At 42.5% G+C, this 13487-nt stretch overlaps 1 protein-coding gene across 3 annotated transcripts; it reads left to right on the top strand.

Annotated features, from left to right (window-relative positions):
- The first annotated feature begins 2779 nt into the window (after positions 1–2779).
- Positions 2780–12925, top strand: LOC308113955 (uncharacterized protein). 3 transcript variants are annotated; one of them, XM_080470542.1, is made up of 17 exons: positions 2859–3073; positions 3699–3714; positions 3817–3918; positions 4001–4083; positions 4191–4262; positions 4357–4459; positions 6192–6331; positions 6435–6494; positions 6572–6638; positions 8685–8860; positions 8946–8993; positions 9095–9140; positions 9232–9383; positions 9459–9524; positions 9596–9647; positions 9760–9867; positions 10958–12925. In XM_080470542.1, the coding sequence occupies exons 1-17, from the start codon at positions 3002–3004 to the stop codon at positions 11887–11889; spliced, it is 2295 nt and encodes a 764-aa protein (XP_080326668.1). In that variant the 5' UTR covers positions 2859–3001; the 3' UTR covers positions 11890–12925. The 3 variants fall into 3 exon arrangements, with proteins under 3 accessions (XP_080326666.1, XP_080326668.1, XP_080326667.1); XM_080470541.1 differs by having other exon boundaries at positions 9456–9524; XM_080470540.1 differs by lacking the exon at positions 3699–3714 and having other exon boundaries at positions 2780–3092; positions 9456–9524.
- The last annotated feature ends 562 nt before the right edge of the window (positions 12926–13487 follow it).

Below are 13487 nucleotides of genomic sequence, written 5' to 3'. Positions count from 1 at the left end.
TCAAACTAAAGATTTCCAGATCAGACTAAAAAATGTTGCATTGTCATAAAATGTGCTTTATTTCCTGAATTATTGAGATCAATTTTATAAAAAAGAAAACCTAGATTTGAGTTTTTTCTCCATATAGATTTGACACACAAACCAAAACCTTTAATTAACCTGCTATTATAAACCATCATGGCGGCCTGAACAGGTTCAGCAACTGTGGACTGAACCCTGTTATTGAAAGACTGGAAGGAAATGTTTGGCACAGACATGAACTTTCACTTAAGAAAGGAAATGCCACTAAAGTCTCCATTTTGATAGGTTTCATTATTAAATAATATCAAATAAAAAGTCTGATCCGACATCAAAAACATGGAACGTGAATGGGGAAGTTATCTTGGTTACTTTTCTGGGGAGAACATTACACTGTGGCTGTGTTACCAAGTCATACAGACCGCAAGCAACTTAAAATGTGCCTTTATTTAGTGGAACCACTGCCCTCCTTGTGAGCGATCACAGTTTTAACTTTCTTTTTTTTTTTTTTTTAAATCTCCAGCTTTATTCTTCATTTAAAAGGAAAAACACCGTCCACCTCCAGACTAACGACACCTTAAAAGACGACCTTCGCTCAGAAAGTTCAAACAGAAATGGACTAACAAAATGACTAATTTGAAGTGTTTACCTTCCTGAGTCCACTCTCCTTTCTGTCTGACTCATACCATTCAACCATAAATGAGGCCTGGTTGTGCAGGTTTCTCACCCTGTGCAGACGGTCCGCACACTTGTTCTACTTGTTAGGCAGCTTTTACAAAAACACGCACGTATCGTGTGTCCCCTGTGCTTTAATCCACCTGGATCATCTTGAGTTTAAGAAGTGTGAATCGTATAACACTTAAAAAAAATTTAATTCCAGAAACACAATATCTTCAATCTACATTTCAATTATCACCTCAGTTTGTCAAATTGCACGCCCGATCAAAACGACATTTCCCTTACGTTGCCAGACTGTTAATCTATCAGTTGTTATGAGCCCATCTGATGACAAATAACTGAACAGCTCATAAGTTTCCTCTCCTCATATTGGACTGTTTCACACTTTCCACACAAAAAGAAACATCCCCCACCCAGCAGCAGCAGCCACCCACACACCAAAGCATCTACTGTATGTGTCTTTACGTCTGCACGCCCAGAATACACCCCTCCCCGGGAGAGTGTGCACGTCGTACTTCCTGCTCAGAGCAACAGGAGTTAAGCTGCAGTAGTTAAAAGAAGAATGCTGTCGGCACAGAAGGTGACCTTAAAGTGTTTGACATTTAAATGTTAATTGCTGAAATAAATTTAAAAAAAAAACACATGAATCAGATGGGCATCTGATCAGGCCTGATATTTTGGGTGATTGTTTTGTTTTGGTGAGAGTAACAGACAGAGGAGATTTACAACTGAACAACAACTGACATTATACTATCATCCTACTTGTCCAGTGATGTTGAGAAAGAACAAATAAGGCCATGAGGTCCCTGGAATCAATCCCAGTAGGGTCCGACTCACGCTCCCGTCTTAGATACACACACCAATTCATTTAGTAAGCATGCTTTTTGGGGGGGGGGTTTTGGACTGTGAGAGAAAACCCTCACAAACAGCAACAATCAAACCGTGCAACTTCTCACTGTGAAGCAACCGTGCAAAAAAACTCCACCACTGTGCAGACGAACACAGTCTGGTTTAGGTCAAATACAAAGCCACACATCGTGGATGAGAACAGAAGAAAGTGAGTTAAAGCCAGAAAGCTGTTGCATTCAGACGCTGTGAGATTAGATTTTCTATCAGTGCAGAAGAACAACAACACAACAACAAAGTGTCGCAACACAACAACAAAAGCCGCAACACACCAAGAAAAGTTTCTAAGCTCTCCGACTGCTGCGTCCTTCCGTTGTGGCATTTTGCTGTTGTGTTGCGACTCTTTGTTTTTATGTTGTGACTTTTGTTGTTGTGTTGCGGCCTTTGTTGTTGTGTTGTGACTTTTGTTGTTGTGTTGTGACTCTTTGTTGTTGTGTTGCGGCTTTTGTTGTTGTGACTTTTGTTGTTGTGTTGCGGCTTTTGTTGTTGTGTTGTGACTCTTTGTTGTTGTGTTGTGACTCTTTGTTTTTGTGTTGCGGCTTTTGTTGTTGTGACTTTTGTTGTTGTGTTGTGGCTTTTGTTGTTGTGTTGTGACTCTTTGTTTTTGTGTTGCGACTCTTTGTTGTCGTGTTGGGACTCTTGTGTTGTGGCTTTTGTTGGTTTGTTGTGTTGTTGGCTCTTCTGGGCCACCGTACTGCTGTCAGTAACAACCAAAACAACATAGAAATATTGAAACAACCACAACCATCAAAATAAATAATGATTTAACTAAAAACAGTTGAAAAACAACTATAATAAAAAATAAAAAAATTAATTAACAGTCGTCAAAAACAATTATTAAAAACAACGGGCATAAAAAAATAATCACAACAATAAAAAAAACAAGTCAAAGCAATGGCAACAGTCAAAAACAATGATTAAAAACTAAAACAATGATAAACAACAACAAAGCCAACAGCTAAAACAACTACAAACAAAACCAAAAACATAACAATTACAGTAGTAAAAAACAAAAACAACAACCTATGGATATTCCTCAAGGAGTTATATTATATAATATAATAGATTTAAGACCATGAATAAAATCCTCCAGCAGTAGGTGAGTAATCTTTAAGGTCAGGATGTGTTCCGCGGTTTCATTCCTCCTCTTGTAGTGAGGAGGAGGAGGAGGAGCAGCAGTCATGAACAAGACGCCTTCATGTTTGTGTCTCTTGTCGGCTCGCGCGCTCCAGACGTCACGTTAGTGAGTTCCGACTCTTCGGGGTCTCCGATCGCCCCTCAGCTCTCCTCCGTCCACCGACCGGCAGCCTGCATGGACACGGAGCGGGGACTTGAGTGCGCGTTGACGGCGCGGTGATGAGCGGCTGTCCGCGGGTGCTCACGCGCGTTGGACGGTACGATGCGTCTGTGCGCCGCGGTGGTCTTCCTCTGCTCGGCGGCTCCGCTGCTGCTGGAGGCCAGCACCTGTCAGGTGAACTTCACACCTTCACGCCCTCATTTTTAACTGGATCACGTGACCTCCAGCCGACCTGCTAATGAACTTTTCCCTTTTTTTTCCTTATTGTCCCATTTGGTCTCTTTTGGCAGCGACTTCCAAAATGCTTCAGCGCATTTGCATAATCTAGGCTCCAGCCAAGCCTATAAATTCCACAAGCTGATATAACAATGAGACGAAGATGAATGTTGTTGGAGCATTTGTTAGATTAACAGGGTAATTCGATATAAACGCGAGTTATTGGCAATAAGATTAATGTCTCCATGCTGTTTATTTCTCATCACTGGATGTTTTTGTGAGTATTGGAAGAGTCCAAAGTCTCAACCCAGTAAGGCCATATGTTCTAGTTTTTTGTTGAAGGGGTAGTTTAGGTGTCTCATTTTCCAGTTGAAAACCGACTTTAAGAAAAAGCTGCCTTTTAAATAGGCCAAATTAAAGTGGTATACTTTTGGTAACTTTTTAATTGAAATGTGTATATAATCATTTCAATGTATTTCTCAATTCATTGCAATCGTCTTACAATTTACCCATCTAGTACTCATAAATATACAAACTAATCAAATTATTGTACAAATTCTCATTTGTGCTCCCTTTACTCTAGATGGCACGTCACCATGGTAAGCATTTACATTTCTATTGTTTTCTCGTCACATTGCAAACACCGAAGCATCCCTTTCGCCTTGACCGTTGACCGTTTGCGCTCCTCTGTTTGCCGACAGGTCGTGCTGAGGGTCAGTGTCCTGTGGACATGACCTCGGCGCCGTCCGACGACACCCGGGGAATTTACTCAGTCGCGCTTCGCGTGTGGATGAATGCTGATGGTATGAAGTCGAGCCACAACGCCATTGTCTTATCTTGTTCACATTGGTGCTGAAAAGTGTGTCTTTTTTTTTTATCTCACAGACTTGTGCAACTTTCCAAAGATTGAAATTCTGGGAAAAAAGACACTCAAACCGAACCTGAAAAAACACAACTGTGCAAAAGAGGTGAAAGCTGCTCTCCTTGAATCAGTTTTAATCGGTGATGCCTTCAGGAGCCTGCGTCGTCTTAACAAACACAGTGGTGTCATCTTCTCATGTCCTTTTGTTTTTAGGTTTACAACAGAAGGCGTTTTAATGAAAGGCGAGTCAGATGTAAAGGGAATATCAGGGAATATTTCGGCCTGGTAGGAGGATTTTCTAATTTCTCATCAGACGTTCTAATACTCAGTGAAAATGGGCGTTAAAATGGTTGTTTCTGATGCTGTTTTGTTTATCTAGTGGGAGTTGGAAGATGAAGTCGGCGAATTTGGAGCAGGAAGGACGATTTCTGTGACCTACAGTACAAATTCAACCTCCTGCACAGTCACTCACACTGTACCAGGTGGCGTATTTGCAGTCCTCTTCAGAATAAGACACAATTCCAGTATTGATTTTATTAATGAGTTTGCAGGAAGATCTTTAACTTGAAAGGACATAAGCTGAATTTCCTGACCCATTTCACTTTTCGTCACATTACAACCACAAATGGAAATGCGTACTATTGGGATTTTATGTGATGCACCAACACAACGTGCTGCGTAACTGTGGAGCAAAAGGAAAATGATGTGTGCTTTTCAAAGCATGGTGTGCAAAATGATTCATTTACTCCGATCCCCCCCAAAATAAAATCCAGTTCAGCCAAGGGGCTTCAGAAGTCACCTGATTAGTAAGTAGAGTCAATCTGTGTGCAATCTAATTCCAGTATAAATCCAGCGGTTCTGTGAAGGCATCAGACATTCATAAGAGAACATTTGTGAAGACACAGCATCCCACGTTTTGAACGTCTCACGGAGCACCGTGCACTCCGTCATCCGAAAATGGAAAGAGTTTGGCTAAACTGCAAACCTGCGGAGACATGTCCGTCCTCATAAAGTTACAGGCCGAGCAAGGAGACCTGAGCTGCACAGATCCACGACTCGGGTAGGACGATCTGTCCACAGGACAACTGTCAGTCGTGCATTCCTCAAATTGGGACTTAATTGAAGAGTGGCAGGAAGAAAGCCAGATGAAGCCCTGTTGGCAGTTTGCCGCAAGACATGTTGGAGACACAGCTGACATGTGGAGGAAGGAGCTCTGGACAGGTCAGACTAGTATTGAACTTTTTGGACTAAATGCAAAACTCGGGAATACAGCACTGTACCTGAACACAGCATCCCCATTATGAAACATGGTGGTGGCAGCATCATGCGAAGATGGATGAAGCCAAAAACAGAACAATCTGTTCAAAAAGCAAAAGATTCGAGACGAGGACGGAGGTTCACTTTCCAGCAGGACGACGACGTGAAACATGGAGCCGGAGCGACAATGGACAAGTCCAAGTCCAGACCTTCATCCAATTCAAAATCTCTGGCAGATTGGATATCTGATTGAACTTAAAGATTCAGTCTCTAGACGTGCAAAACTGGTAGAAATGTTCCTAAAAAAGCTTGCAAGCTGTGATTGCAACTAAAGCTGGATCTATAATGTACAATGTACTTCAGCATACCATTTTTGATCATGTACCATGTTCCTCCCGCTTCAAAAGTATGCAGCTCATCGTGTTGGTCTCTCACAAAATACTTTTACATTTCCGCTCGTAACGTGACAAAAACCCCAGGCACAGTCTTACCGTGAGGCGAGAGTTGCTAACCCCTAGTTAGTTTTGGCTTCACAAACCCCTGCAACACATAATTGTCAGATATCTGCCAGCAGACTTTTACTTAACATTTGTACTTGAGAGGAAAACTCATCAAAGCTTTCAGCAGCACCTCATCGCCTGTTTGTGTGTGTGTGTGTGTGTGTGTGTGTGTGTGTGTGTGTGTGTGTGTGTGTGTGTGTGTGTGTGTGTGTGTGTGTGTGTGTGTGTGTGTGTGTGTGTGTGTGTGTGTGTGTGTGTGTGTGTGTGTGTGTGTGTGAGAGTTGTAAACCCCAAAATGAATCATTTCTGAATGTGGCTTTTCAAAATGACTAATGTGTTTCTGTCTGTCCTCTGGTTGATGTCCAGTCTTTTCCCTTCAACGTTCACCACTTGTCTTTACACCGGCCTGTCAGCATGGAGGCTAATAAACCCGTGGCTGTATCTTTCTGTGGCGTAGACCCCGTGCCAGCCTTCGAAGTGTCTGTGAATCGGTCGTCTAAGACCGTCAGTGTCACCGTGGAGCCTAAAAAAGAAGTCTTCGTCAGATGGTGCTATAAAACTCGAGGGATCTGCAGTTCGAATTCCTCACAATTAATTGTAAGTATTGTTTTCACTCATCTTCTCTAGTTAAGCCATTTGATTTAAAATTACACTTACTTTCAAAGTTTTGTTTTTTTTAAGTAATATTTGTTTCTTTCAGAGGACGTCTCAATCTGCTCTCCTCTTCCTCCCCCACCTGCTGCCCTGTATTTGTGTCCAGGTACGCTCCATTTTATTGTCTGATGCAGTCGTGTTTACCTCATGTTTGTTCATGCGGGTCTTTTTCTGCTTCGACAGGTCTATTACACCTATACAGACGCAAGGAGAAAGGAAATGTGCCCTTTTAAAGATGATAACATCCTGGGTGAGTGATTGGAGATTGACAAAAGTCACTCGTAGAAAGCAGATGTGGTTTACCAATATAGCTCGTCTTGGTGGCTGTCGGTGTAATGGATGTGTGGTTGGATAAAGTCAGGTGGAGATTGTCGTGAGGTGTGCAGCAGTAACCTCTCATCATCTTAAATAATCTTGATAGTTGTGTTGTTGTTTTTTTTTTTTTTTTTGCACTGTTATTGGCAGATTATATTTGCTTCTCCTGATCATCGTACTAGAAGCTGGAAAAAAAAAAAATAAATCCTGAATGAAATGTGAGACAGCCTGTATTGGGATTGAGAAACACAGACCAAACCTTATTTCCCTTTAACATGAAGACTTCCACAAAACTAGACTAGTACATCCCATAAAGTTTCATGTTTTGTTCAATTCTTTTTGAAACGTCACCCCACGTGTCCCTCCAAACATGAAACGCAGTCGGGGTCACGTACTGTAGGACTGTGCGAGAACAAGATGTTATCTCGCGCCAGCAAACAGACAGGATTGCATTACTGGCTGCTGCTCTGCAGCGTTCCACACTTGAGGTAGAAGAGGAAAGCACAGAAAAACACATCTTAACCACAATGACCTAAGACTTAACCCGAAATAAGAGCAAAGTGTGACACATCTAAATGTTTTTATTTGGGGGGGGTTTTCCAAGCTGAATGGGGACATATTAGTTGGAAACAAAAACCGTTAAAAACCCAACTTTTAAACTCAGAGAGGTTTTAGTCTTTCCTGTTTAATTTTTACTGTGTTGGTGTCACAGCAAATGATATAACTGATTCATACACTTTTTAGTTATTTGTGCTTGAAATGAAGGACGGTTTTGAATATTGGACACACGGCAGTGAAGTGGTTAGCACTCTCACTTTCCTCCAAAAACAAGTGTAGTTGTGAATGAGAGTTCACTTGAACCAGATGAAATCCTGATTGGTCAGTGTTGGCAAAATAGCCTGATTTCAGAGATTTCTTCTAAGATGTGGGATGCAGAATGCTAAATATTTCTCTTTCCACTAGTGGAAGGTTTCCTCATATGGAGGCTTTCCAAAGTAAGAGGAGCATTACAGTAAATGTCTTGCATGACAGAATGCTCTCACCACTGACATCATCATGGTTGTTTTTCTCTGTTTTCTGGGGAAGGACATTTTCTCTGGAAATAGTTAAGTTAAGCTACTAGAATCACCAACCATTTAAAAAAAACATTTTTTTCTTGCTGATCTTAATTGATGACATTCAAGGTCAGGGGTGGGCTTAATGTTTTTTCATTGCTTAATTTGTGTTATTTTCAGAAAGATCTGTGAGGTGGGACTGAACAACTCACCTTATCAGGTGTTTGATTAAATAGTGCCACAGTTTGCCAATTTATATTGAGCTGGATATTGTTTATTTATTTATTTATTTTAAAGAAATCCTCTCGTATCAAAGCCGTGGGTCTTCATTCTGAACCCCGTTTGAGAAAAACTCTTGTATCACCCAGAGATTACATCAAAGTCACCTCGAGTTCATGTTCCAGTGGTGCGCAAATATTTACAAATGTGGAGTCCCTCTGCAGATACTATTGACGGCGCGTGTGCCTGGATCAGGAAAAACATAAAGAACCAATCATATTCATGGATCCTTCTGTGGGGTAGCACACTTAATGTCACTGTGCTATCACTTCAATATCCCTGGTTTGAATTCGGGCTCGGTGGTCTTTTTATGTGGAGTTTGCTTTTTATCATCGTGTTTGTAGGTTTTACGATTGGATAAAGCAGTATAGATGGATGGATGCATATTTTTTCTGACCTCCCTGGAGACGTGTTTCTCAGAGTGCACATTAGATAATATCTTGCATCAGCGATACTTAAGCTGTTCTGATGTATTAAAAACAATTAGACACATTTCAGAACAATAAACAAAATATCTGCATGGCTGAACAACAGAGGAAATTACATTTGCTGCTTCACGCTGACGTACTGGCAGACATTTATGATGCTCAATAAAGCCGCTGCAGTGATGGGCGATGTAAACATCTGCATCCACATCGCCTCGACAGATGTCGGAGAAGTTTGGCGGGCCTCTGAGGTCACACTGTACCAGAGGCGACTGGAGTGGCGCGCTCCTTGTCCCGCCAGCGGCCTGAACGTCTCTGCCTCCCTCTGCTGGATGCAGCACGGACGCTGCACGCCCATCGCCAACTCCACACTGGAGAAAAGCCCTGGGCCACCGCTGGTGAGCAATCCTGCCCTGGTTATGAATTCTAATTAAGCAATTGTCTGCGGTTCGCCTGAACATGCACTTTGTGACTTTGTTACAGGAATTCAACACAGCCGCCGTGGACAGACACCCTCAGATGTGTGTGCAGGTGAGAGTTTAGATCAAACACCAGATTATCTCGCACTGAAATACTTTTTCACTGTTCGTATTCGACTTGCAGATTAACACGCTTGTGTTTGATTGTTGTAGTTTTCTCTTCAGAAAAGTCACAATATCTATTGTCCCTTCAAGTCTGGTGAGTGAAACTGAAACAAGACCTTTGTTTACGGGAGCCGAGTTTCCTTTCGTGTTTCACTCTTGATTGTTTGTTTCTCTGTCCCTGACAGACACACCGACTTGGGAGGCGACAATTGGACCAGGCAGAAGGAGCTTCCTGGTGTTTCTCACCTCGTCTGCCCCAGCAAAGTTCTCAGCTCAACTGTGTGTCCTCTCTGAGAGGGGATGTACACCCGCAGGGCCGACACAGTCCGTGACAATGGTCAGTACGCAGAAAATCATTACATTCATTACACTTTCAGCAAATGTGTGATTCTTGACTTGCACTTTTCAGCAGAGGAATACCACTGAGATGGAGATAAATGTGCCCTTTCACATTTTTGCAGAGCAGCTGTGTGTGCAGGTGAATATTCCCACATTTATTTTCCTGGTCGGGACTCTCTCCTCTTACCTCCTTTATCTGATTTTCTGCAGGTGTGGCAGTCAGATCCTCCTCATCGGGGAAGTCGGATTCTGTGTCTCAACCGTGAGTTTCCTCAACGGATAAACACACAAGTTCAAATACACAGACGTGTAGTGTTTTGTGTGTCAGGTTACTCACATGTAAACTGCAATAAATCACTCTTTTCCTTTGGCAGACGTCCATAGCAGAAGAGGCCTTTATGCAGTGGCGGCTTTGGCGTTTACGGTCGGTGTAGTAATACTGGGAATATTCATCCGTAGCGTTGTCAAGAGTGGAGCTGCAGGTTAGTTTATTTACTGTATTACAACATGGCAATGGTAATTTGAATTCTGGTTTCTGGGTGACAAGGCTGTGTTCTTGATTGGACTGGTCGTTCCAAGTTTGGTTGTGCAAAGTCAAATGGGCCACACGCAAATGGAAAAATAGAGCTGGTGGAGGAAGTATCCAGTATCCAGCACACACAAAAGAGCCAATCTCAAGAATTATCTTAGTTGACTGTGGGCCAACACAGACAAACGTGCCCACAGTCACACCTCCAGGAGATGTAGAGTCTGCAAATAACCTCAAGCACAGCTTTTTGAACAGTAGGATGATACCTGAGGGCTTGGGGTAAACCTGGAGCCAGGGTGGACAGGGAGAATGATTATTTTTTGCTTTGAACGAACGCTTTCACACAACCGTACCTCATAGTGGAAATATCCCCGGTTTGAGTCTTGGTTTGGAGGTTTTCGGTAGGGAGTTTGCATGTTCTCCATGTGCATGGCTCAGTGTACCTCCCTCAGGTCCGACATGCATTTAACGTGAATTGCTGACTCTAAACCGGCTGTAGTCGAGAATGATGGAAAAGAATAGTGGCAGACTTCGTGAGCAGTGTCTTGGTATAATAATCACTTTAATCTTAGGTGCCATTTATTGTATTTCTGCAAGGCCTTTTGTAAAACTAGGCTTTTTAGTTGTAATGAATATTACTCCATCTACTGTGTGTGAGGATCTTATTAAATCATTTATTTATTAAACACTTTAATTCTTCTGTGCGAAACAAATGTAAAAGGTATTCCTATCCTTCCTCGATTGTTTTGAGGATGAAGCGTCCTCTAAAGTCCTCTGGGAAAAAAAAGACAGTCCCAGATGATTGATCGTCGTAGAAACCATCCTTTGGTGGCACGACTAGACGTATTTATCTGAGCCCAGCGTGTCTTTGAATGACGGCTCTATCATCACATCTCGCATGGTTTTAATCTCACGGACATATTGTCTCAGTTAAATTATTTGTTTTGTATTTGACAACTTCACTGGAACATTTTAAACACGATAAACATTTAACGTGGGACCTCCTTTTTTTTTTTCCCCCACTTTCTTTTTATTTCATTAAGGTTGGCTGTACTTCCAGAGGCCGCTGTTGCTGGTGTGTTCGTCCGACCAGTCGGCCCATGTGTCCGCTGTGTGTGCATTGGCCTCAATCCTCCAGGAGGAGCTCGGTGCCAGTGTGCAAACCTCCCTGTGGGCCCAGAGCTCCCAAACTCATGGAGGGACCAGTGTTGCCGATCTGGGTCCGCTCCCCTGGCTGTATGGGCAGTGGGAAGCCGTTTCTGAGGCACAAGGAAAAGTGCTGATTGTTTGGAGCCCTCAGGCTAAAAAGAGCTTCGAGAAATGGAGGGAGGAGAGAGCGAATGTGGATAAGGATGAGAAGAAGATGGAATATCAAAGGAAAGCTTGTGCTGGGAGACCTGAGAAGACTGGAGCGGCGGAGAGAGGGGATTGGAAGCCAAGTAGAAAAATACTGGGGAAATGCAAAAAAGACAGAACTGCTGATGGTTGTAATGACCGGTGGCAACAGAAAGAGCCCTCCACGGTGATAGAACCAGTGTTCATGGCGTCCCTGGCCTGCCTAGATGGGGCGCTGCAGAAGTGCAAAGGTCAGAGGACAGCCATCGTCTATTTCCAAGGCCTCGGGCACAGCCGGGATATCCCAAAAGCCCTCAGAGGAGTCCCTCGGTACTGTCTGCCACAGGATTTCAGGGGTTTGATACAGGAGTTGGGAGGAGTGAAAACACAGACAAAACCTAGTAAATTCAGATGGCACTGCTGGCCCAGACTTCTGTCCAAAGTGCTGTCAATTTATCTGGCGCGGCAGCTGGCTCGACGGCTGCAAACGGTCCTCCCTTGGACTCGAGGACCGTGTGTCTCATCTTCAGTGAAAATGACATCGGGTAGGACTGCGGGCAGGCTCAGGTTGCCGCTGGCTGCCGGGCCAGAGACTGTGCCGGAGCAGGAGCCTCTCCGCGGGTTACAGCAGGAGCTTTAAACTCAAGTTTCATGTTACAGACTTTTGTTCCGCTGCGAACCTGATCCTGGAGACATGGGAGCTGATGTTCCATTGTGAGTGCCTCCGAGCCGCTCGCTGAGCTGAAAATACTCACTACTTGGAACCAGCCACAATATCAAAAATACAACCAACTGTTTTGCATATTAAGGAGACACAAACACGGGATCCTTTCTACTGCAATTAGCCTACGACAGGTGCTTCTTTATTTTGTGAACACCTGCCTTATCTCTGTGAATATGCTAACCACTATGAAAATGTTTTTGCAAATTTGATCGCGTCTACATGGAGACACTCGATGTTCGAAGGTGTTTTGCGACTGGAGGTTTAAAACCGCAGAATGCTCATTTGCATGTTTGGGTTTATTATCTAATAGAAAAACAGGAACAACACCAAGGATTTTCTATTATCTGTATGATGGATGCAAAGATGAGGATTGCACGAATACATGAATGACAGTTGTTGCCATTCGTTCACGGTTTTTGTCTCCTACGCCAGAAACGTAGCAACTGTTTTCAGGAGGCCAATTTATCATGATGGAATAATTCATCTATAGAATAGTTACTGAATACATTTCATCCAGACTACCTCGTATATTTGAAGAATATTTTTTTTCTCTTTGGTGTGCAGCATGTTTGTAAATGTTTTCAGGTAAATTATTGCTATTGCAAACAAGTGTCAGTGTTGAGCTTTTGCTTAAGGACCAAAAAGAGAGAAAATGAAAGCCAGTATTATTTCTTTCTTATTATTTTATAAGTCTTTACAGCACTTGTACTTTGTAATAGAGACCCTAAAATCTCAGAGCATTAGATCAATAGAAAGACTGGGGTGCTTTCTAATATCTCATTTATTTACTGCTTCAATTACATTATGTTCAAAGGTTATATAATGTGAAGTAACTTTAACCTCAAGTTTTTTTTTTTTTTTTCCTCTTGCATTGTTATACGACAGTAAAACTTTCTCCTGGGACATTAAAAATGTATCCATGAAAAATAAAACATGCTTGATTTTTTAATTTATTTTTTCTTTCTTTTTGCTATGCCCCTCTCTAAAACCTGTTTTCATCTGTTGAACTCGTGGAATAATCTCCACAGTGACGAGCTGAGTGTCAGACCTGCTCAACAGGATCAATCAGGAAGTTAACTTTCAAACAAAACTGATAAAAAGGCCCATTTTTGAAGTTAAGTGGGCTCCTGTCCGGAGGGAGATCCACACGTGGAACACACACACACACGCACACGTACGTGTGTCTTGAATCAAGATTATGAATGATTTCCTAAAAATAAGTCTAATTTCTCCTATCAGTTGATTCGTATATATGCACATGAAGACTTGTTCCCCCACAAAATATGTAAATATCAAAAGAATAAAAACTCAGTTGGAGCGACATATCTTCACCCCGACGTTAAAAACTTTACATATGTCCAATTATGTGCACCAGTTGATGCAGGTGTCTCAGTCCTTCAGATAAGCAAGAAAACAACTGGCAAACTGAGTTGACCTCAGTTTGAAGGAAGTTAATGGTTAAACTTCTCCAAGCGAAAACGCCCCGACTAACTTCTGTATGAAAAACGGCAGTT

Source organism: Lipophrys pholis (assembly GCF_963383615.2).
Source record: "Lipophrys pholis genome assembly, chromosome: 8".
NCBI classification, from domain to species: Eukaryota; Metazoa; Chordata; class Actinopteri; order Blenniiformes; family Blenniidae; genus Lipophrys; species Lipophrys pholis.
This window is presented reverse-complemented; position numbering and strand designations above follow the sequence as displayed.

Excerpts from the sequence above, each read along its gene's own strand:
- LOC308113955 (XM_080470540.1), top strand. The coding sequence starts at position 3,002 with ATGCGTCTGTGCGCCGCGGTGGTCTTCCTCTGCTCGGCGGCTCCGCTG. Across the intron at positions 9,525-9,595 it reads CAGAGCAGCTGTGTGTGCAG|GTGTGGCAGTCAGATCCTCC; the intron begins GTGAATATTCCC and ends GATTTTCTGCAG. Across the intron at positions 9,868-10,957 it reads TGTCAAGAGTGGAGCTGCAG|GTTGGCTGTACTTCCAGAGG; the intron begins GTTAGTTTATTT and ends TATTTCATTAAG.